The sequence below is a fragment of the Sinohyriopsis cumingii genome, chromosome 1, assembly GCF_028554795.1.
Source record: "Sinohyriopsis cumingii isolate HCF-2022 chromosome 1, ASM2855479v2, whole genome shotgun sequence".
Lineage (NCBI taxonomy): Eukaryota > Metazoa > Mollusca > Bivalvia > Unionida > Unionidae > Sinohyriopsis > Sinohyriopsis cumingii.
In genome coordinates this window covers 13,151,740-13,175,253 of record NC_142961.1, presented here as the reverse complement: position 1 = coordinate 13,175,253, position 23,514 = coordinate 13,151,740, and the positions used below count along the sequence as shown (strand labels likewise).

The 23,514-nt window shown below is 36.0% G+C and overlaps 1 protein-coding gene across 1 annotated transcript in view; it reads right to left on the bottom strand.

Moving 5' to 3' along the window:
- LOC149806429 (protein O-linked-mannose beta-1,2-N-acetylglucosaminyltransferase 1-like) overlaps positions 1-23,514 on the bottom strand; it is a 139,280-nt gene that overhangs the window by 31,916 nt on the left and 83,850 nt on the right. The window contains exons 8-15 of the mRNA XM_089953156.1: positions 22,225-22,323; positions 21,159-21,286; positions 20,474-20,547; positions 16,286-16,364; positions 14,916-15,041; positions 8,074-8,132; positions 5,441-5,513; positions 1,087-1,215 (exon numbers count right to left, since the gene is read on the bottom strand). Of these exons, the coding sequence (XP_089809282.1) occupies positions 1,087-1,215; positions 5,441-5,513; positions 8,074-8,132; positions 14,916-15,041; positions 16,286-16,364; positions 20,474-20,547; positions 21,159-21,286; positions 22,225-22,323 (767 nt within the window). The remainder of the gene's footprint in view (positions 1-1,086; positions 1,216-5,440; positions 5,514-8,073; positions 8,133-14,915; positions 15,042-16,285; positions 16,365-20,473; positions 20,548-21,158; positions 21,287-22,224; positions 22,324-23,514) is intronic.

Below are 23,514 nucleotides of genomic sequence, written 5' to 3'. Positions count from 1 at the left end.
TTTCTGTTGATCCAACCAAATTCTGACCGTCTAGTTGTGATGGGCTGGAGTTATTACTTTGGTCAATTCTGTATGAAGTAAATGTGGCTGGAGGGACTGGCAATGATTCAGCTGCCTTGTGTTTCTGTTCTTCATTGATATTTTGGAATCAAAATGTAGGGAAAAATATGAAGTTCTTTTAACTGATACTCTCAAAAAGATGCAGGATTATTTGTGTGTTGTTTAGTTTAGTGCAGTAGATTTTCCTTTCGAATGTGATTTCTGTTCAATCAATTTTTGGAACCTATGTAAATCTGAATAGGAGAAATAACTAAGAAAGTAAATTTTGAGAAAATTAAGGATACAAAAAGGTAAGTATATTTATTGCCATTGTTATTGCTAGCTATAGACGACATATTTTTTATCACTTTGATGCTCTTTGCTGGAGGGGTCCCATTTACTTACATGACCTTTATGACTTGTGTGGTAAAAAAAAGTCAAATGGGAATGGCTGCTGGCAGATGGAGTGTGACAGCCCATTTTGCCAGCAAAAATAAGGGTTCTTTATTGTTTTGGCATATTGGCTTTGGGGTTCTTACTTACCTGTGAAAATCAAGTAACATATTGTTTTCTCTTCAAACTGAGTGCTTTGACCGACATGTAAAATGGGACGTCTTTGGGAGACAAGATATCCCTTGGCCTTAATATGCCTTTCTTGCTATTTGTATATTTCATCAGGCTATTTGTATATTTCATCACAAACATAGCTATAGTGTACTTTATATTACTTGTGAAAACAAGAACACAGAATATTGATGTTGTTGATGACAATACCATGTAAATTTGGAAAATATGATAATATGTCTTGCTGTCTGTAATCATAGGTGAAACAATAAACAAGTGTTCCGTAAAACCTGGAGTCTTAACATAATCCATCAAACTATGTGGCCTTCTGTATCTAACATGCCAAAAATATAACACACAAACACAAACAATATATCTGAAATATGACAATGCTGAAGTTTCTACTTTCATGACTGGAAAAGTTCTATGCATCTCATCACAGGTGAGACATTTAAAGCCGATAGCTGATCCTGTAGACTATACCTTATCTGGAGAAGGCCACTGTGGTTCCAGCTCTTCTTTATACAGGCTTCTACTCAGCATCCATCCCAGGCCTGGCATGGTCTCTATTCTGTACAACAGTGATGGGTCCTGGGATGAGTGTTCATAACCCTATTGTGTGAAAACAAGATGTTCTAACTCTCCACTTTTTATGTCTTTACCTTTAAACCCACCCCAGAATAAATGCATAAATACACTTATTTTTCCTCTCAACTACATAATACATGGTACCACAAAATATTGGTAGATTCGCCATGAGTTAGTTGCAAAGTAGTCAAAACTATGAAAGCATGTTTATTAACATGCTGTTTTAATGATGTATTTCCAATTCTTTTTCGATGTAAAGCTAAAATTAACCAACCAATTATACACTGGGGGATCCCAAGTCACGTCTAAGAAACACCACTGATGAAGGGTGACACTCCAATATTGACTTTTCAATGTATGCAGGTTATATATTGGTGTAAAATGTTCCTACTATGATGCTATACGAGTGTTTCATAATGTCATTATCTTGTTCCTACTATGATGCTATACGAGTGTTTCATAATGTCATTATCTTGTTCCTACTATGATGCTATACGAGTGTTTCATAATGTCATTATCTTGTTCCTATTTCATAGCATATTTTTAGAAAGTACAGCAAATTCAGCAAGTCTTCTAACCAACATTTTTATGTATAATGACATTTTAAGCTGTTGAAAATACAAAATTGGCCATAATTGTCAGACTCATTCAATAAACTGATTAAATTAAGAATGCTTAGTGTTCTTTACTTCTTTCAGTCTTTTCAATGTGAAAAGTTTAAATCGAATCATAACAAAATATAATACCAGAGGTGAAATTTTTCAATTACAGAAGGAATTACCTGATTTTGTCATGGGGACTGTCTTCTTTTGATTTTTTTGTGGTTCAGTTTTGATGAAATACCTGATTTATAAATAATGATGTCATTTCTGACCATGGATCTAATGTTTTGTCATCGACACTCTCCTCAGACTTGAGTATATTGACACTGAATGTCCTCAGACTTGAGTATATTGACACTGAATGTCCTCAGACTTGAGTATATTGACACTGAATGTCCTCAGACTTGAGTATCTTGACACTGAATGTCCTCAGACTTGAGTATCTTGACACTGAATGTCCTCAGACTTGAGTATCACTGATGATAATTAGCCAAACTGGTTGGCTTACATGCAAGACGACACTGACCATTAATACAACTACTGAACTAGAGTATTTCCACTTGTATTTTCCAGCTACACTTACGGAATGGAAAATGATGTAATAGGAGGCAAACAATTTACAGATAAAAGAACAGGAGGATCATAAGATTTGCAATTCTAACTGGTCTGACACAAGTGTGCATCATATGCCTGCCTTTCTTGGAATGATTTTTATGGGCATAACAAAGGCACAAAGCTATAGATTTTATTGGTAGAACAAAATGTTTCTTTCAAACCAAGAGATTAAAGATGTAATGCCATGCAGTAGGTTACAAAAACAGCTTCAATACTTTCTCCTAAATGACGATACTGCAAATTTCCTGCAGATCATGACAAATTTCACAACTTCCTGTATAAGATAAAAATATAGATTTTAGAACAAAGATTGGTGTATATTTGTAAGTCTGTGACAATTTCATTTATAGGATGGACTTGAAGATAGAAGTATACTTTTGTGGAACATAAATTTGGGAGATAAGAACATATATCCCCATAATTATAACCTTTCTTCACAGCGCACATAAAACAATCGTGATAATATAATGAGATAATGATGATGATGATGATGATGATGATGATGATGATGAAGACAATAAAATTATTTGGTGCATGCTATTTGTTCTAAAACCAATATTACGAGGTGAACTTGTATAATATAGTCACCAGTGTGCAAAGGCCAGTTTTGCCTTTTCCCATTAGTTGTTGTTGTTGTTGTTGTTGTTCTAGGGTTTAATGCCATTTTCAGCACAAGATAGGCCATATATGGCGGCCAGTATAACTGGTGGAGGAAGAACCCTGGAAAACCCAGGAAAGAACCACCGACCCACGAGAAGCTACTGGCAGACTTTCCCACGTATCCATGCTAGCCGAGCCTTGGACTCGAACTTACGCAGACAGAGGTGAGATGGCAGTGATCCGGAACGGTGAGCGCTTTAGACCACTCGGCCACTCGGGGCTCCCTTTTCCCATTAGTGGTTGCTAGTGACAGGTTTGATTGTGTCTAAATATATATATAAACAATTGATTAAATTCACATATTTATAAATAAATAACAAATAATATATTTATTCCAAAAAGTAAAGTGTAAAGCTGACACTGTCAGAAACAGAGAGCATAGGAGTCTGAAATATACTTACATGTATACAAACATGCAAGCAAACATATTCTGTCTGTAATCCTTACAATGAACGGGACAATTTTTAAAAGTCAAACAAAATGGGCATAAATATGAAAGCAGCTGTGTACTATAATACTGTCCACTATGAAGTAAGAACTATTCACTTCTGCTTATCACACACACACATACAAACACAAGCATAAGATATCTGCTAGCTATATAACTCTTCTATCTCTTTATATACAACGAAAGGACCAAACTCATAAAAATCTCAAATCTATTTAAAAGGTAAAGCTATAAATTATTTTTTTAATTTAGGAAATAAAACTAAAATTTGTACTACAAGAATAAAAACAACTTTACAGAATATAAAATAGGTATCTTATTATTTCATATGCAAATTCATTAAATGATCAATGAAAAAGGTAATGCAATTTACAGGTATGACTGCCTTCAAGGGACAGCACAAAGCTAATCAGTAGCTTCTATCAAAACCAATCAAGTGGGGGCTGAACTTATGGATATTTTGCTATGGTTTGTCCGTTTTCTGTCAGGAATACAAGCCTCCCACCTCCTGAATTCAGCCCTAGTAAAAAGACAAAACTTTGTCTTTTCAGTCTATATCTTACTTCAATAGCAATAACTCCTGCTTATTACTTCCCCTTGTTGCCACCAGGTGTTGCTAGTTTTTAAGCAAAGCAAAATACCAACGAGGATGCTTTTATGGTGGGTGGCTGGGAGGGTTTTTAAGTAATGTGATTGAGTAAGCCTTCTCAGAGAAACATAATCTACTTAAAAAATGTTGCTTTCTCCTTGATCACATTAACATTAGGAGAATAGGAAGATGGGATGCTGAGCATCCTAGCTATACCTCGGGTACCCTTCCAGAGAAAAAAAGGTTGGATTCCCTACTTTAACTATAACCTGCTCTGTTAACCTGAAAGCAACACAACCTATGGTCATGTGATCTGTGACCCCTATATCCAGTTAAGATGATGATTAGTCAATTCTTCTCACTGACAAAATTCAGTGTTAAATCCAGCAAAGCTAAGAGGTTGTGTTGGCTATAACTGGGTCTGGTGGTCATCTGGTATACTACCACAGGGCCCACATGATTCTGAGTTTGTTTCTCCAAAGCTAAATCTCTGAGATAAAAACTTGAGAGGGTTGACTCTGCATGCCTGCCAATGGTTTCTATTACCGGTATGTCTCTGATCAAATGTGATATTTGAAACTGAGGCATGCAGATATCGCTTTAATTTCATGAAATGAAGTCTTCACAAGATGACTCTGATTTTTCAAGACTTCAGAGTATGCCAAGCATGTAACCCACTTCAATCATGAAGAGAGAGCTTGAGGGGCGATATCCTGATTCCCAGCTTTCACAGGAAGAAAGAGTTGTTAGTGTGTGCCACAAATTGCCACTGTGTGCTTCCAGTTATAACAGGGTTATCAAAATTATGTCTGATCCCACTACTTCTGTTCAAGCTTTTAGTACCAAGACCGTGTATGGGTAGGCAAAGTCCACAACCCCTCCCAACTGATTGACAGTGCATCCAGGGTCTAGGCTTCTGAGTCCAGAATAGAGATAAAGATGGGCAACTTATCACAAAAAGATCAATCATCAGATGTCAGAATTGACAGGAGGTTTTTAGTTTGATGTTGACTGTACAACAAAGCTTAAAAACTAGTGACATCTGGTGGCAGTTATTTTTCTTTGTCAATATGATATAGACAGGAAAGACAAATTTGTATCCTGTTAGTAAGACTGAATTTGGGAGGTAGCAGGCTTATATCCCGAATGTTCATTTGATTGGGAAAGTAACTGAAAGGAAGGAGAAATAAAGATTCTAGCTCCTTTCCAATAATTGTTCCATTAAACATTAAGAACCACATTAATAAAAAATGGAATATGTGTTACATCTAGATAATCAATGAGTTACACGCTGATTTTATTCACTCTTTCACTGCAGACAAAGAAAATTATTACCTGATCATTCCATGCTGAAATGCAGTAAAGGCTGTTGTCCTGATCCAAAAGATACTCTGTCTGACTAAAATAGCTGAAAAACATAAAGAATGCTTATAAAAATGTTGATTTCCATCAAGCTACAGAACCATGAATGAAAAGGACCTGAACCATGAATGAAAAGGACCACATCTAACATGCATGTGCAGGTGTATGTATCCCTGCCTTACATTCACGCAGGTGTCTAAAGTAATTCTTAATAGACAAAAGATATTGCTTCGTTTGATCTTTGTTTGAACATTACATTTATTGTTCCATACATGTGACAGAACTGAGAAGTTAGCCTAGGGCAAATTGTGAGATTGGAAAATCTGGTCAGAAGATTTGGCTCCAAATATGGGATGATTTTCAATGGGAAATGCAAAATTTTCCCTTTGTTTTATCCCACTGAGGATTCAAAACTTGGTCATGATCCGAGTAATTTTCAACATTCATGCAATTTCTGAGTCAGGGAATATTATTTTGACTAGATCTGAAAAATGATTTGCCGTCATAAACAGGTGATTGTGTTCAACTCTGAAGTTGGCAAACAATGTCTCAGCACATGCATATTTATTCATGATAGATGCAGATTTCGTTGACACGGATTTCAATGGTGGCATATTTGTTGTTAAGTGACATGGATTTCAATGCTGGCATATTTGTTGTTAAGTAACATGGATTTCAATGGTGGCATATTTGTTGTTAAGTGACATGGATTTCAGTGGTGGCATATTTGTTGTTAAGTGACATGGATTTCAATGCTGGCATATTTGTTGTTAAGTGACATGGATTTCAATGGTGGCATATTTGTTGTTAAGTAACATGGATTTCAGTGGTGGCATATTTGTTGTTAAGTGACATGGATTTCAATGGTGGCATATTTGTTGTTAAGTGACATGGATTTCAGTGGTGGCATATTTGTTGTTAAGTGACATGGATTTCAATGGTGGCATATTTGTTGTTAAGCGACATGGATTTCAATGGTGGCATATTTGTTGTTAAGTTTAATATGATTTAATATGCTGCATGATTCATATTGTCATTCTTGCCACTGTATCAGATTTTAAAACCAGCTTTACTGGATGGGCAGAATGCATATTCACATCTTTTGAACCTGATTCCAGACACTGAAATTCCTGTTCTATTACTGAATTGTATCTGATATTTCAGTTTCTTCAATTTTGGCATTTTAGCATTAGGAGATAATGCATGCTTAACCATCTTGACAAACTTTGAACACCAAAGTCAAACTGACTGTTTTATCCTGATTGAGCTCATTAGTAATAAATCCAGTCATGATCAATTAGTCTCTTTAGTAATAAATCCAGTCATGATCAATTAGTCTCTTTAATCCTTTCAGAATTACTTCTGACCACCATGTATAATCCATGTCAAAAACTTAAAACACTCAAGCCATCTGACTGCCAACAGAATCAAAGGATGCTGATTGTTTATATGCTGCTTGAAATTAGTAATTAAAATCATCCTGCCCTGCTTATGCCAATTAAGTCACATGATCACAGGCAGAGTTACCATAAAAATACTATGCTAGGAAAAAAATAAACTTTTTCCATAATAATTCTGCATACATGTATATAGTGAGTGATGGGAGCGACATGAGTCACCCTTCATCTCAGGAGGAAAACCGTTCCATCTGCGAGGTTCACAAGTATGTGAGTCTGTAATGCTTAATAATATTTATCACATCAATGTGTCCTATTTTGCAAACTAATCAATGAAGTTTGTTTAGTTTATTTTGTTCAAATATACCAAATTGGCATTTTCAAGTGTGACTGCTACATCTGACAATTTTGTATAAATCATACCTATGGTCTACTTCAGTAAGAATGATTAATGGTTGCTTAATCAAATAAAAAGAATGTACTTAGCTGTTTTTGTCACATGCTAGAAAAAAATCTCAGATGTAAGTAATGACCACTTGAACTACTCTCAACCTCATAGTGGTTAATACAGCATAATAAGAATTCAGTGATGAGTAATCACCAATAGCAGGCTATGATAACTGAGCTTTTGGGGGGTGGGAGGGAAATAAATTAACAATGACTGTTCAAAAGTCAGCTAATGTTATTTTCATTGCCTCTCTTTAAAAACAGGGATCTTCTCATATCTGGCTGGATATGCGTCTGCCCAAAATAGGAAGGATCCCAATTTTCAGAATTTCTTTAACAGATTCAAAATTAATTGTCTTATATCGGAAAGAGAGAGGATGTTTAGACTGACAGTGAAATTTTCATAAGTCATGTAACATACCATATTATCATATAACAAGAAATGTACAGGTAACAAGGGATGGACAGTTAGCCAGCTCAAACACCCAGACCCAGCCAGGTTTTGCAATACTTGGAAAAAAATACCTGGCCCATCTGGATTGTAGGATAAAAATTTGATCTTGACCGGTCAGTTTTAACCCCCCCCCCGCCCTCCCCATTACCAATGTTTTCAGATTGAAAAAAATGGGGGTAAGAGAGGGGGCAGGGAAACAGGGCAAAATGGGAGCAATAAACATGACCCCTAGGTACCTGGACATGATACAAAATTTCCCTACCAGTTAATCCCTACTGATGCATTGTCTATGCTGTGACTTGACTTACTTGAAGAAATCTGGTGAAACATCTAAATCCTCCTCAATGATTATGGCATATTTGGCTTGCTGTAAGAAGAAAGCATAAATATTGATTATGCACTCTTTTTGAAAATTAAGAAACTTATATGAAATCTTGCAAAATAAAGTTATCTTCATGGTATGAATTTTCACTGCTGCAAATGTTGCTGACAGAAAATTGTTTTCAAGTATCCAATGCAAACTAAACACCTCAAATACATTCTTCTACAAATATATATGAAGAATACAAATCATATGGTGAATAACAATCCTTTCAAGTGCACTTGATCCAGCTAGGGATCATGTGTGTCAGGGATTGATTAAGATAAATGCAATAAACTCACAATGAATAGAGCGAAACTAGTATCTACCTAGCCTGAGCACTTTTGACTCTTTAATGAATCTTTTCAAAGTCAAATACAAAACATAGACAAGACAAACAAATAAAACACAAAAACGGTTATGTTTGCAAAACTTTACCTGGATGTTTCTACAGGAATTAAACCTTTTAACTTTAAGTTTCAACCAGTTTATTTCAGTTTCTTGCTGATACTGGAAAATATTTGTATTGACCAAGAGAAGTTGCAAGAAGGTCATTCTATGCCCTGGATTCCAAGTGCCTTAAGTTGGATACAGTTGCATAGGTCCACAACAGTAATAATAATAATAATAATAATAATAATGCTTTATTTATAGAGGGTGACTCATTAGTCAAGGACTATTCTCCCCTGAGGCCCTCTAAGGAGAATATAACAATGCACATTATATGAAGATAGCAATAATTACTTTTTATTTTAACATGTTTAGTATTAAAATACTAAATTCCATTATCTATTAGAAGCACATACATGCTCATGATATCTTTTCTTAAATACTCTAATATTTTCAGCAGATTTTACATGTAGTGGAAGCTTGTTCCACATAACTGTACCAGAGTATTGGAAGCTCTTTTTAAATTGTTCTGTTGTTGGTTTTGGTGGTAGAACGTTTCCACGTGATATTGATCTCAACTGGTATTGTGTTGAAAAAGGCCTGAATAAGTCCTGAAGATACTCTGGTGCAGTTCCATGTAGACATTTATATAAAAGAACTAATTGCCTTGTGAAAGTCTATCCTATCATATATAACAGATGTACTAAAACAAATTTATTTTAAAAAACCTGAGATTAATTTTGCTTTTATCCTTGTTTTTAATAATTGTTCTTAAAAACTGCTTCAGAAGCTATTATCATTGTACGCCCCTTGAAGCTAGATTTTAGTGGGTTAAAGTTACAACTTAAGAGTGACAGCCATAAGTACAAGCAAATTTCATGCACTAATAATTACACTGGTCAACAGTGAAATCATTACTGACTTGAAAAGGCCCTAATCTGTAGTATTTTGGTGTGCCGAACACGAATATAACCGTGAAAAATTTGTATTGGCTCTCGTTTTGAAGATATTCATATACCTCATTTTCTATGTTTCACTGTGTAAATTTCTCCAGTAGGACTGCAGCAACATCCGGAATAATGATGTAACATTGCATAATACCATCATGCTCACATCATCCACAGTTGATTGCATCATTTTCTGATGCAATGCAATACTAATGCCATGCGGCTGCTGAAGTAAGTTGACGTCAGCAGTGTACTAGACATGTGTAGGCCTATTATACTAATGCCAGGCGGCTGCTGAAGCTGACATAAGCAGTGTACTATATAAAGCCCAATCAGATAGGTTCAGCATTTAAAATATTTTAGACGTTGTGCGAGACAGTTCAAGCTACTGTTACATAAAACTTATTATTTTATCCATTTACGTACAATAAAGAACAGTAATGCCTCGAAAGTGTGTTAATACCGCGGACAATTTTTGCTATATTTGTGGGGAAGTGACATTTGCCAACCAGAAGAAAAGTATCAATTCTCAAGTGAAGAAGGCATATCATCTTTACTTCGGATGCAAGGTTGGTGACCAAGACAAGCCTTGGGCTCCGCATATATGCTGTGCTACATGTACAACACAGCTTTCACAGTGGTTGAATTGCAAAAGGTCATCAATGCCTTTTGCAGTCCCAATGGTGTGGAGAGAGCCAAGCAACCACCTAAATGACTGTTACTTCTGCTTGGTTCCTCCTCTTTCCGGCGGAATAACGAAGCGAAAGAAGTCGAGAATAGTCTACCCAAACATTCCGTCTGCATTGAGACCAGTTCCACATGGTGAGGGACTTCCTATTCCAGAACCTCCAGCAGAATATTCTCTTGATTCATCTGACGAAGACAAAGGTGAGTCGACCTGTTCTTCTCCTGGTCCATCAGCATGCAGTGATCCAGATTTTCACTGTGGTGCATCATCAACCCCACACAGAATAACACAGGAAGAACTAAATGACCTGATTCGTGATTTGGACTTATCAAAGAACAAGGCAGAATTGCTAGGATCAAGACTCCAACAATGGAATCTTCTAGAAGAAGATGTCACAATTACTGCATATCGAAAGCGCCACCAGCAATTGGAGCCTTTCTTCAGAAAGGAAAGTAATCTGATATTCTGTTCCGATATTGAGGGCCTCATGAATGCTTTAAAAATCACTCATGACCCACAAGAATGGAGACTATTTGTGGACTCTTCGAAACTGAGTCTCAAGGCTGTGCTTTTGCACAATGGAAACATTCTTCCATCTATTCCAGTAGCGTATGCTGTCCACATGAAAGAGACATACGATAACTTAAGGCAGCTACTGAATTCCATTGAGTATAACAAGTACAGCTGGCACCTCTGTGGTGATTTGAAGGTAGTTGCCCTTTTAATGGGACTGCAGCAAGGATATACAAAATACATGTGTTTCTTATGCGAGTGGGATAGCCGAGCAAGGGAAATGCACTACATGAGGAAGGAATGGACTCACAGGCAGAATGTAGCCATTGGAGAGAAGAATATCCAACACCCAGCTCTGGTTGAGGCTCAGAAAATCTTGCTACCACCCCTTCACATCAAACTAGGTTTGATGAAGAACTTCGTGGAAACCATTGACCGGACTTTGCCAGCATTCCAATACCTGCATGAAAAATTCCCTCGACTCAGCGAAGCAAAGATTAAAGAGGGAGTTTTTGTGGGTCCTCAGATTCGAGAGCTTTTCAAAGATGACCGGTTCAACAACTTGCTGGAAGGTGACGCGAAACAAGCATGGAATGCTTTTCGCCTAGTTTCTACAAACTTCCTCGGAAATGTTAGGGCAGAAAACTATAAGGAAGTAGTAGAAGACATGTTGATGAAGTATAAGAAACTTGGCTGCAATATGTCTCTAAAGATTCACTTCCTTCATTCCCATTTGGATTTCTTTCCTAGCAACTGTGGTATTGTTAGTGATGAACACGGCGAACGTTTTCATCAAGATATCGCAACAATGGAACAAAGATACCAGGGAAAATGGTCCACTACAATGCTGGCTGACTACTGCTGGACACTCCTCAGAGATGCTCCCGAACAGCTGTACAAGAGACAGGCGAAGAAATCTAAGATGTAGTCAATGACTTGATTTTTTATAGGTAGGCTATTACAGTTGACCTTTTACTATTGGAATGCATTTCGTTATGTAAACATTAATTTCTTGCAGATTACAAAAAAACTAGAGCCAATTTTGCAATTTGACTGTCATATTCGTGTTCAGCACATAAAAATTGATAAGAATTGACTAATTTTATTTCAGTAACATGACTTTTGTAAAAATTTGTTGTCCAGTGTTACCATGATTAGCCACTACAGCTTGGGTCTCACATACAGCATGCATTCCACTCATAATTCAAATACTCATTCACATGTACAATACATATATGACCCATTATATAATCTATCAAAACATATGCAATATATAGTCATATTTCCAACTTTAAAGGTCAGAAAGAACTATACAAAGTGGTAAAATCTGTGAACATGAGTTAACCACAAATACTTAATCAACGTTAGTAAAGCATTCATTTTAAATCATGCAGACCTTTTTTGTCATAAGAGTGTAGCACTAAAAGAGATACATCCAGTAAAGAAGATTCAAAATTCTAGGATATATATGGGCCAATAAGTGACCATTAAACACAAGTTTTCAACAAAGTCACTGATGCATCAAATATAGGTTGCAAATACCTCATTTTGCAACAACAATGTAGTACTCATGAAAATGCACACACTCAACAAGTTTCATGCTTCCAAGTACAGCATTATTTATCAGGGAGGTAAAAACCTATGTGGCCATAAGCTGCATGATCTAATAAAATGTAAAATATAGGTCACAGTGTTGTAAGGAATTGGTGCTGACTGAAATGCAAACAATCATCAAGTTAGATGATTCCAGCATGAAGAGAATTTGAGAAATAAACTTATAACACAATATTTAAACCAATTTCAGTGAAGCATAAAATATATGTCTGAGTGACATACTTTTGGGATGAAGTTGTAGTATTCATCAAGATGCATCCTCTCACCAACTTCTATCAATCTAGGTATAACAGTATTACAGGGTGTAAAATCCTATTTTGTCATGAGCTACACACAAAAACCTGACCAAAACCAGTAAAATGTGAAAAGTCACAGTGACCTTCTTTTGTAGCTAAGGTGCATCATTTATGATCTGGATATAGCAGTACGTATACAGTATGCAAAAACCTCAGGAGAATGCAAAAATGTAGCCAAGATATTACAATTAACCAAAAGGTATGTACAAAGTTATCCCCCTTCCTAGAAAGTAGGTTTTGTGAAACCCATTCCAAACTGTTGTAGAGAATCTGGGAAAAAAGAATGGTTAAACACAGTGAGGCTGTGTAGATGTTTTTATCTGTGCAGATGCCAATGACATTGCTGGAGATAGTACAACAACTGTCCTCTAATTCATAATGGTGAGTTAAAATGCATGAGCACTGTAATTTGTAGGTGATGGCAATAACATGCAGAAGTTTCATTGAAATCCATCAAACACTGAAAGATTAGTTGTGTTCACAAAATTCTGCCATTTTAAGCTGCAAGACCACAAAAGAAATAATGCTTTTAAAAAAATCTTGGGAGCTCAGTGATTGTTGATGTGTATCTACAAATAATGATCATAACATTTCCTATGTTTCATAATAAGCAAGTTAAATGTGAGGGATTAGTTACATTAACAAAATTATGTCATGTACTGCAAGCAGATGCAAGACACAAAGTCATTAACTCACATAAAAAGTGTGAGAGCTCAGAGATTTGTCGATGTGCACATCTTCAGGTAATTACCTTTTTTTTAAATTTTACCATAGTCCATAAAAACAAGTACCATGAATGCCAAATTATACATCTTCCTTGTGTTTAATAATCCTTGATGAAGGCAGGCATGGTTGACTGGGGAATACTGACCAACAAGTCTCAACAATCTTGACCTTTTGTCAAGGTATGTAGTCTTAAACTGAACTGTGTAGAAACCATTACGAATATGTATTAGAGATGCCATGGTAACTTCTGACCAATAGGCTTCAGAATCAAAAGGTTTCTTTATTATATTCAGTGTAGTTGAATAAAATTTGTCAAGCCCTATTCTGAGAAACCCAGATTTCAATACTGGTGGCAAATAGGATTTGGCTGTCATGACAAGAACATGTATGTAATGTTACAGGTTGGGAATCTCAATGGTTTGACACAGGAAATGGGCCACTTATGGTAATGACTAAAGGTGTCGATGGGTATCTGGGTACTCGGGTACCTGCCCATTCATATTTACCTGGTTACTAAAATTAGCTATAGGGTATAAGTTTAGTCCATGACCCCCCCCCATGTTTCCAAGTTCAGATCAAAGATTAAATCTGATGACATTATGATTGAGTGAGACACAGAATAATGACTACAATTCGAGGTTTGTGTCATGTGCCACTGATCCATTGTAGACTTCCATCTATTGATTTTGTAATTTTGACGTGTGCAACCATTTGGCTATGTGCATCAAACAGTTTCCTTACTTTCTATTTATAGTAACTGTACATGACATCCAAAGGGAACAGAGGAGTTTCTTGAATTTGAAATGTATCTGCCACAGATTCATTATAGTTTTATATAAATTAAGTAGCAGAACAGTCTATATTACAACACAAAAAAACATAGCACCAATATGAAGTGAAACAGGCTTTATTGATGGATGTAATACGACTGAAAAATGTTGGAGAAACGGGATTTTGTTAAACTGAAGAACATGTTGCATCAGGAAAAGGACAAATCAATAGCGCTTTAAAAATTTTAAAAGAGGAATTTCAGCGAAAGTTAAACATGTGATGTAGGCAAGTTAAAATGAATGCATAACAATTTTTATAATTTTTGTTTTTGTGTCTGTATTCTCCTACTAATCCATATGGAATTAGCTGTTTTGAAAAAAGAATTTTTACTGCAGATTCAGGTAAGCAGCAAAATTTATGTATGTTTTCTAGATGGTTTTTTGTAATTATGGCATGTAATATATAGATTACTCGTTTTATGATCAGATTGTGCACTTTTGCCACTCGTATTAGCAAAAGCTACATGTACACTTATACCTCTTGAGGGATTGACAGGTATAAACTTAAAGCAGTTCTGGTTCATATTTAATATAATTTCCCTTTGACTGGGTACCTGGGTAACCTATCATTAGGACTGAAAGGTACCCAGGTGATTTTTCCGAAACTTGTTACATCTATAGTAAGGACAGACATAAGGCCATGACCCAGGGGCAGTGTTGGTTTAGGAAAATTTTTTTAACTGTCCGTTTATGCAATATTTCAAAGATAAATCCATTGATAAAAGCATGCATCACAGTAAATGTGTACTGGATTCTATGAAATAAAATGTACAATGTTTACTGACTGAGTGCAGATTGAAGGTGGCAGTGAGACTGGCTTTATAATGCTGAGATATGCGGGCATTCCCTGTTCCAACAGGGGTGTGCTGAATGCCTCGCAAACCTAGAAGCTTTGTTACAGCTTGAGGCTCCTGAAATGACAGAATATCCATCTTAATAAACATGATGAAATTAGGGACTTTGGAATAAATAATGGACTTAATTAGCATTATTGTATTTCTTGCCCCTTAAATACAAATGTTATATCAAGCCAACTAAGATTTTATTATATAAGACAATATGTTAAGTATACTTTACAATCTATTATTTATCTATACAATTTATACAGGTATAAATGAAAATGAATTAAGTAAAATTGCCTCTTATTTGTGCCATTTTAGCTTGAAAAAATGTTTACATCAACTTCTATTCACCATAAGCATATGATAAAAATTAGTTTTTAATCAAGTCAAAATACTGACTGCTGATAGCAGAAATGTATGAAACTGACCAGAAAAAGAAATGAAATTGACCCAAATCTATGAAATTAACCAGAAAAATGCATGAAATTGACCAGAAGGGTATGAGATTGATCAGAGAAATGTATGTTCCTGAAAGAACATTAGCTTCATTCATGATTGTTTACTCTTAAATATGTGATATACTGCCTGGATAGTTTGGAGAACAGTTTTGATATACTGTATGTGTTTAGGATAATAAAGTTGATCATGTTCAAATTGAATACTACAATTCAAATTTATATCTTATTAAGTTAATATACATCAATATGCACACCATCACCTTTCTATGATTTTAACAGATGCAACGACTCATTGATCAAACTAGATTTTCACAAGGTGAGTGCTTACAGAATACCGTTCAATCGACAAAGTAATAATAGGAAAAAGCACATCCTTATATAAGACACAATCTCTTGCCAGTGTCATGACACAAATTCATGCAAAATTCTTCATGATATATCAAACAGTTCTGGACATATAAACTGGGGCTTAGTATGATGGGTGGATGAATGGACACAATACAGGAATTGCATGTTTTTTTTCTGGTATCAACATATTAATCATGTGGTTGTTGATGACCAAGCCCTAAAGGCATGGGTTTCAAAAAACCTCATGGATCTGGTGATCACTGATTCCAGAAAACAAAATAATAAGAGAAATGGGATAACTCTGTAAATACTACTCAAACACAATTTTTTTGTAAGGGACTAAATCTCTAGTTGTGATATAAAATAATGCCAAGTTTCATGGAGGTTTCTCAAAAGAATCAGGATATATTAAGTTAACAAAGGAGAGAGAGGCAGACTATGTACAAGGTGACTCCAGTACAACCCATTCACACACTTCATCTGCACATAACATCATTATGTCCTTACCTCAAAGTACCCATCAATGAAGACAGTAATGAGATATGGTGGGGGGACACCAGGGGCTGACAGCAATGTTCTCAGCATCCTGCAAAACAAATCCAAGAAGTATGTCATGGCCTACATGTCAAGCTTACCCCAATGATTTTGATGAATTTGGTGTTATCTAGATGTATCCACATAATTAGTAACATGACTGGCCAAATATATCTGAGAAATGACCACATAAAAGCCTTTAACCTAGGCTGTGGAACTAATGTATGGATGGCTGGAACGACAACATAAAAGCCTTTAACCTAGGGTGTGGAACTAATATATGGATGGATGGAATGACTACATAAAAGCCTTTAAGCTAGGGTGTGGAACTAATGTATGGATGGCTGGAATGACAACATAAAAGACTTTAACCTAGGGTGTGGAACTAATGTATGGCTGGCTGGAATGACCACATAAAAGCCTTTAACCTAGGGTGTGGAACTATTTTATGGATGGCTGGAATAACCACATAAAAGCCTTTAAGCTAGGGTGTGGATGGATGGAATGACCACATAAAAGCCTTTAACCTAGGGTGTGGAACTAATGTATGGATGGATGGAATGACCACATAAAAGCCTTTCACCTAGGGTGTGGAATTAGTGTATGGATGGCTGGAATGACCACATAAAAGCCTTTAACCAAGGGTGTGGAACTAGTGTATGGATGGATGGAATGACCACATAAAAGCCTTTAACCTAGGGTGTGGAACTATTGTATGGATGGCTGGAATGACCATATAAAAGCCTTTAACCTAGGGTGTGGAACTATTGTATGGATGGATGGAAGGACCACAAAAAAGCCTTTAACCTAGGGTGTGGAACTATTGTATGGATGGATGGAACGACCACATAAAAGCCTTTAACCTAGGGTGTGGAACTATTGTATGGACGGATGGAATGACCACATAAAAGCCTTTAACCTAGGGTGCGGATGGATGGATGTATGGATGGATGTGCACACATGGATGCCAAAGTGATCACTAGGTCAAACCTCCACCAAGGTGAGCTCAACCCAAAAATATCACATACAGACAGCCCTTATTATAAGAACTTTACATGGTTCACGTAACCATAACAGTGACCTACAATATAAGGCCATGTTATACTGAGGTATAACGCAAGTAAGACCATGATATCATGGGATACTGTGTACCCAAAACCAGGAAAAAGATATTTGTATTTAAAAGTATTTTACTAAAGGTTCTCCCAATAACTAAAATTAATTTAAATATCTTGTAGATACACTGGTATCCATGGCATTGGGTGAAGCAAATCTGATTGCCTGATCTGAGATGTTGCTGCACAACATTTTAACAAAGGCATGCTTATAATAAATGTACATGTGAATATAAGATGATCTAGTAAAAACTCTCCTTCTAACCAACCTCTGAAATGAGATAAGACTAAATTTTGCATGTGGTAATACTGATTGATTTTGCCATATTGAAAACATAACTTGTAAAATAATACAATCTGATCCCATTTATTGGTCCAACCATTGGGCATATTTATGAGATTTTACAGTGCTGTTAATAGAGATTTTTGAATGTTGTTTGTTAACATTAATTTACCACCCAAAGCTGTTTTTTTTGGTCAAATGTTTCACTTCCTTATCACAGGACAGAGCAAATCTCTCAGCACCAAAAACAAAATGGCCTTTTGCAGATGGATATCAAATGAACAAGGCAAGAAGGCATAGGCCTGCACATCGACCCAACACTCAACACATTACAGATAGATAACAAATGATCAAGGCAAAAAGGCATAGGCCTGCATGTTGACCCAACACATAACACATTGCAGATGGATATCAAATGAACAAGGCAAGAAGGCATAGGCCTGCACATCGACCCAACACTCAACACATTACAGATGGATATCAAATGATCAAGGCAAAAAGGCACAGGCCTGCATGTTGACCCAACACATAACACATTGCAGATGGATATCAAATGGTCAAGGCAAGAAGGCATAGGCCTGCATGTTGACCCAACACTCAACACATTGCAGATGGATATCAAATGATCAAGGCAAGAAGGTAAGGGCCTGCACATCGACCCAACACTCAACACATTACAGATAGATATCAAATGATCAAGGCAAGAAGGCATAGGCCTGCATGTTGACCCAACACTCAACACATTGCAGATGGATATCAAATGATCAAGGCAAGAAGGTAAGGGCCTGCACATTGACCCAACACTCAACACATTGCAGATGGATATCAAATGATCAAGGCAAGAAGGTAAGGGCCTGCACATCGACCCAACACTCAACACATTGCAGATGGATATCAAATGATCAAGGCAAGAAGGCATAGGCCTGCACATCGACCCAACACTCAACACATTGCAGCCATGTGACTTTGACACCAAGGTCAAAGCAGTGGGCACTGGTATAACAGAAATATAAAAAGGATAAACAAAACCCATCCAATGGTTACAGAAATATAATCAGATGACAAACTTTCATGAAAATATTGTTATAAATCTTCTGTGTCTATGAACTTCACCCAAAAATCAGAAATGGAGGTAGTCTATTGCAGAATGAACAGTCTTATAATGAAACACCCCTAATATTAACAGAAACCATCTTGGGCTTAAGAAAATAAAGCAAATGATAAACCCAAGTCTTTAAAATGATATTTATCTGTTACCCCAAGGCCAACAAGGTGAGATAGTTTGTCACTGAAAGAGCTGTCCTAATTTGATCACGAGATAATAATGCAACTAAAACTGAAATCGACTAAGGTTTTAATAATGGCAAACAAAGGACTATCACCAGAACCTTACGACAAAATCTTCTATGTCCATGTCCTTGACCCTAATGTCCAAGGGGTGATGCAATGTAATGCAAAATGAATATCCTTGTCTTTGCAAAAAAGACATCTCAACTATGTTGTTGTTGTTGTTGTAGGGTTTAACGCCATTTTTCAGCACATGATAGGCTATGCATGGCGGCCAGTATTAATGGTGGAGGAAGAACCCGGGAAAACCCCGGAAAGAACCACCGACCCACAAGAAGCTACTGGCAAGCTTTCTCACATACCCACATTAGCCGAATCCGAGACTCGAACCCACACAGACGGAGGTGAGATGGCAGTGATCCGTGACGGAGAACGCTTTAGACCACTCGGCCACTCAGGGCCCCTCTCAACTATGTAGATAATCTATTAAAGCATTAGAGAAATGTGAGCAAATGAGCTGCTTTGACCAAAACTAATAAAGTTGTTGACCATGCTTGACAATACCTATTATTAATTGGAACTAACAACATAACAATGGATATCAAATAGCAAATGTAAACAAGGTCCATTCATGGATTAGTTTCACAAATATGGATTTTATCAGAATCAGGTAAGAGAATTTGATCTTTCTTTTCAGCACACACATATATAATAGATATGGATCTGTACCTCATCTAAGCTCACATCAACTGTTAGTTTTGTACATAGCCTTGTAATTTGTTTTGGGCAAATGTATCTTTCGTTCATAAAATAAATCTTTATGAAGCAACAAAAGTAACCATTTTATAAACTTACTTTATCAGTAGGAAATACAATAAAATGCACATAAATAAATTCATTATTCTGTTATATATAAGTGGTTCGCAGGGAAAAAAATGTATGACCCTTATTTTTGGATGGCAGTTTTATGAATTATTTTTTGGACCCTTTAATATTCAGCAAATAAAAGAACTAATTATTATTTAGGGGAAGAAGACACAGAACAAGAATATTGTTAATTTCAGCATTAATGAACAATAAATAAGTTCCATGTTAATGAGTGCATGATGTGATAATTAGATTTTCACTGTACTTCAGAACAGTTGTTTTAATGATGAAGACATAAGGTTTCTGTCTTCATATATATACAAGTATGAATTATATGTATTAAATATACTGGGCAACTTATTTATTAGGATGACTTTCAAGGATGTGTGTCTATATAAATATATATATATATATATATATATATATATATATATATATATATATATATATATATATATATATATATATATATATATGAGAGAGACAGAGAGAGAATTTTTTAATGGCACATAAGTATAACCAATGTCATAGGAGTTGGTAGCCTTATATTTCAAGTCAACTTAATTGTGAATATTCACCGTGATTCTATGATTAATAATTGTTACCTACCTATACAGATAGTGAGGTCGATCGCTTGCAATCACAGCGACTGGCACACCATCTAGCTGGCGTCCATCTTCCAGCTGAAAACAATATGTAGTTTTTATAATTTCATTCACCATGATAAGTAATCATATATTACTGTGAAAAAAGTAAAATAAGGACATGAAAAGTGCACATGGAAAATGGGCCTGAAATTAGCTGCACACAAAACTTTACCAAATTGTGATGTATTGATGAACAGACAGACAGACAGACAGACAAGAGCAACACATCATGCCCACTACCACTTTTGTGGTGCAGCAAATAAAATTGACACAAATACAAGTCAATGACATCATATAATACATATGTATTAAATATGAAATGATTTCATTTGATGATAGTGTATATAGTTTTGCCCTAACTTTCTGCTTTTGTTTCTGGTCATAAATTGTCTTATGAAAAACATTAAAGCATCTTGAAGGTATGGTGACATGTACACTGACTTTTGCACCATTTGAGGGTTTTTCTCTTCATTACCTCTGCCATCAATTAGAGTTTTATATATCAACAAATTCCTTTGTAAGAACGTATATCCTCTTTGATGTTTATTTCAATTAACTGCTCACTTTAGTGAATGTATGAGAAACCTGCTAAAGTTTAATGTTTTATGGTGGAGTAGTGGTGAGAGGAAAAGAAGCTTACAACTCACAGGTTTGGGGTTAAAGTCTAGTGAGGCTGGTTGGGTACAGCTGCAGACACTGCCATAACCTTCCACCTTGTTACAGAAAGCCTTCCTGCGACGATTGACCTCTGTGTCAGGCCAGTTACACTCACTCTCTAAAAACATAATACGGTATTAACTATAACTCTACAGTCATTATTAAACACGTACAACGCTAGAAATATCAAATCAAATATAATATAAAGTGATACCCCTTTTACCCACATGTAGATCTGCTATGACCTAAACACTGAGAGTGAGTTGGGTGTAAAGATATAAAGATACCAAATTTAATGGGAAATATGTGCAGTTAATCTTGCTTTCACACATAAGAGGCATGCAAAAACTAGCACTGACATGTCTCGAACCCAAATCCCCAAGAGAAATATACCTGGTCTAATCAAAATATCAAGGATGCTTATAATTTGGGTTGGTTTGGTTTGGTCTTTTATGGCACAGCAACACAAGTAGGTTATTTAGAGATGAGACAGTTGGATTAACTGCCTTGTACATGGACACATTATGGTGGCTGACTACAGCTGATTTAATAACTAAATTTCAAACCCACATCCTTTTGGTTACAAGTCTGTTACGCTACGCACTTGAAACCCACATCCTTTTGGTGGTATGCTAATCACTTCAAAACCACATCCTTTGGGTTGCAAGTCTGGTCACTTGACAAATTAAACTGGAGGCGAGTGGGTTTACTTGTATTCTATGCTATCTTTTATTCTATACTGACTTTAGTAAGACCATAAAGTGTCTTATTGTTATTAGTAATACAAACTATATTTGGTAAAAGAAAATGTGCACAAAGTTAAAAAGCATGGTGGCATCTCTCCATGCCAAAAACAACCAGAGTCTACATTGACTGACTTATTCTTGCAGTTTAATTGTTATGTTTAGCTGGGAACAACCTGTGTGAGAAATATGAGAGTTAACTGGAAATAACATTCCTTTCAGAGGTAGTTTTCTTTTGAAGTGTATTCAGATGCTAAACAGGATATCTGCATCACTGCACAGCCAACCTGACAATGGGTGCATGTGTACTTACCCTTTTGGGAAACAAGAGGGATACGAGATGCCAATGTGACCTTGTCACCCCAGCTGGAAAGGGAGGCTGACTTGCTATGACCTTCACCAATTTTCTTTCCTATAAAGTAAAATAATGTGTCTAAAGGTTTGATTATGAAAGTACAATATGCACATGACAAAAGGCCCACCACAACTGAAATAACTCACCTAGCTGATGTCTACCAAACAGTCAAACACAAGAGACATTGGCCCAAAAATAAGGTTTAGTATGATGCATACTGTCAACATTTTTCTTCAAATTATGTTGATTAATTTTTAAGTGTTTCTTCATTTTTCTGTCTCTTCATCCATATCTGACAACAAATAGCAGCATCTGTAAACAAGATTATGCCACTCCATCAATAACTGCTTTGTATTATCACCAAAATGATGTATTTTGTATAAATTAAGTGGGTGGAATAAAATAAAAGCTAAACGGCTTGCAAATCCTTCCTGTGTAAGAGCTAACCATTGACAAAGTGTGGTCCTTGCATGTGGTGTAGAACTAATGCTAATGTACAGAAATCTATTAACCCTGAAATTGATAGTGTTCTTCCTTAAACACAAGTGCATGCTGTCCACAGTGTTTGGCAAATGATGATGGTAGAGAACTTGAGTTATTGTGCAGAAACCATCTGCTTCTGTTAGTCACACTGACCTTGAACTTTTGAGTGCAAAACTGATAGGGTTCTCCTTTATCCCATGTGCTAGCCAGTCATAAAGTTTGGAAACTGAAAATCATAGACATTGTGAGTTACTGTTCAAACACAGAATGGGTAAATGGCATATTGGATGGCAGGACAGACAGACAACATCACAACATAATGTGTTATTCCTTATGGTAGATATATAAATTCTGAAAAGCCATTATGTCAAGATGCATTCTGTCAAATCTGGTCAAATTTTGAGCTGTTTATGAAAAAACTACAGTCATTTAAAGATTTTTCTCTTTACTGTAACAGTGATCATATTGGTTGACTGAAAGACTTAATTTGTACCAATTTGAAAGGCCCTCATAAACAGATGCTTTTTGTTAAATTTTGTCAATTCTGATGAGTGTGATTTGTGAATAGTTGTCATTTTTTGGACAGAATGCTTTCAATCAAATTATGATAAGCAAAGTTTGCAAAATCATTACAATGTTTTCCTTTTTAGCAACATCAGCCTTATACAATGGCTAATCAATCATATTTAAAAGTTTGATATGTCTTTATTCTAGAAGGCTCTCTTTCAAAATTGATCAAATTCTATTGAGCAGTTACAAGATGAA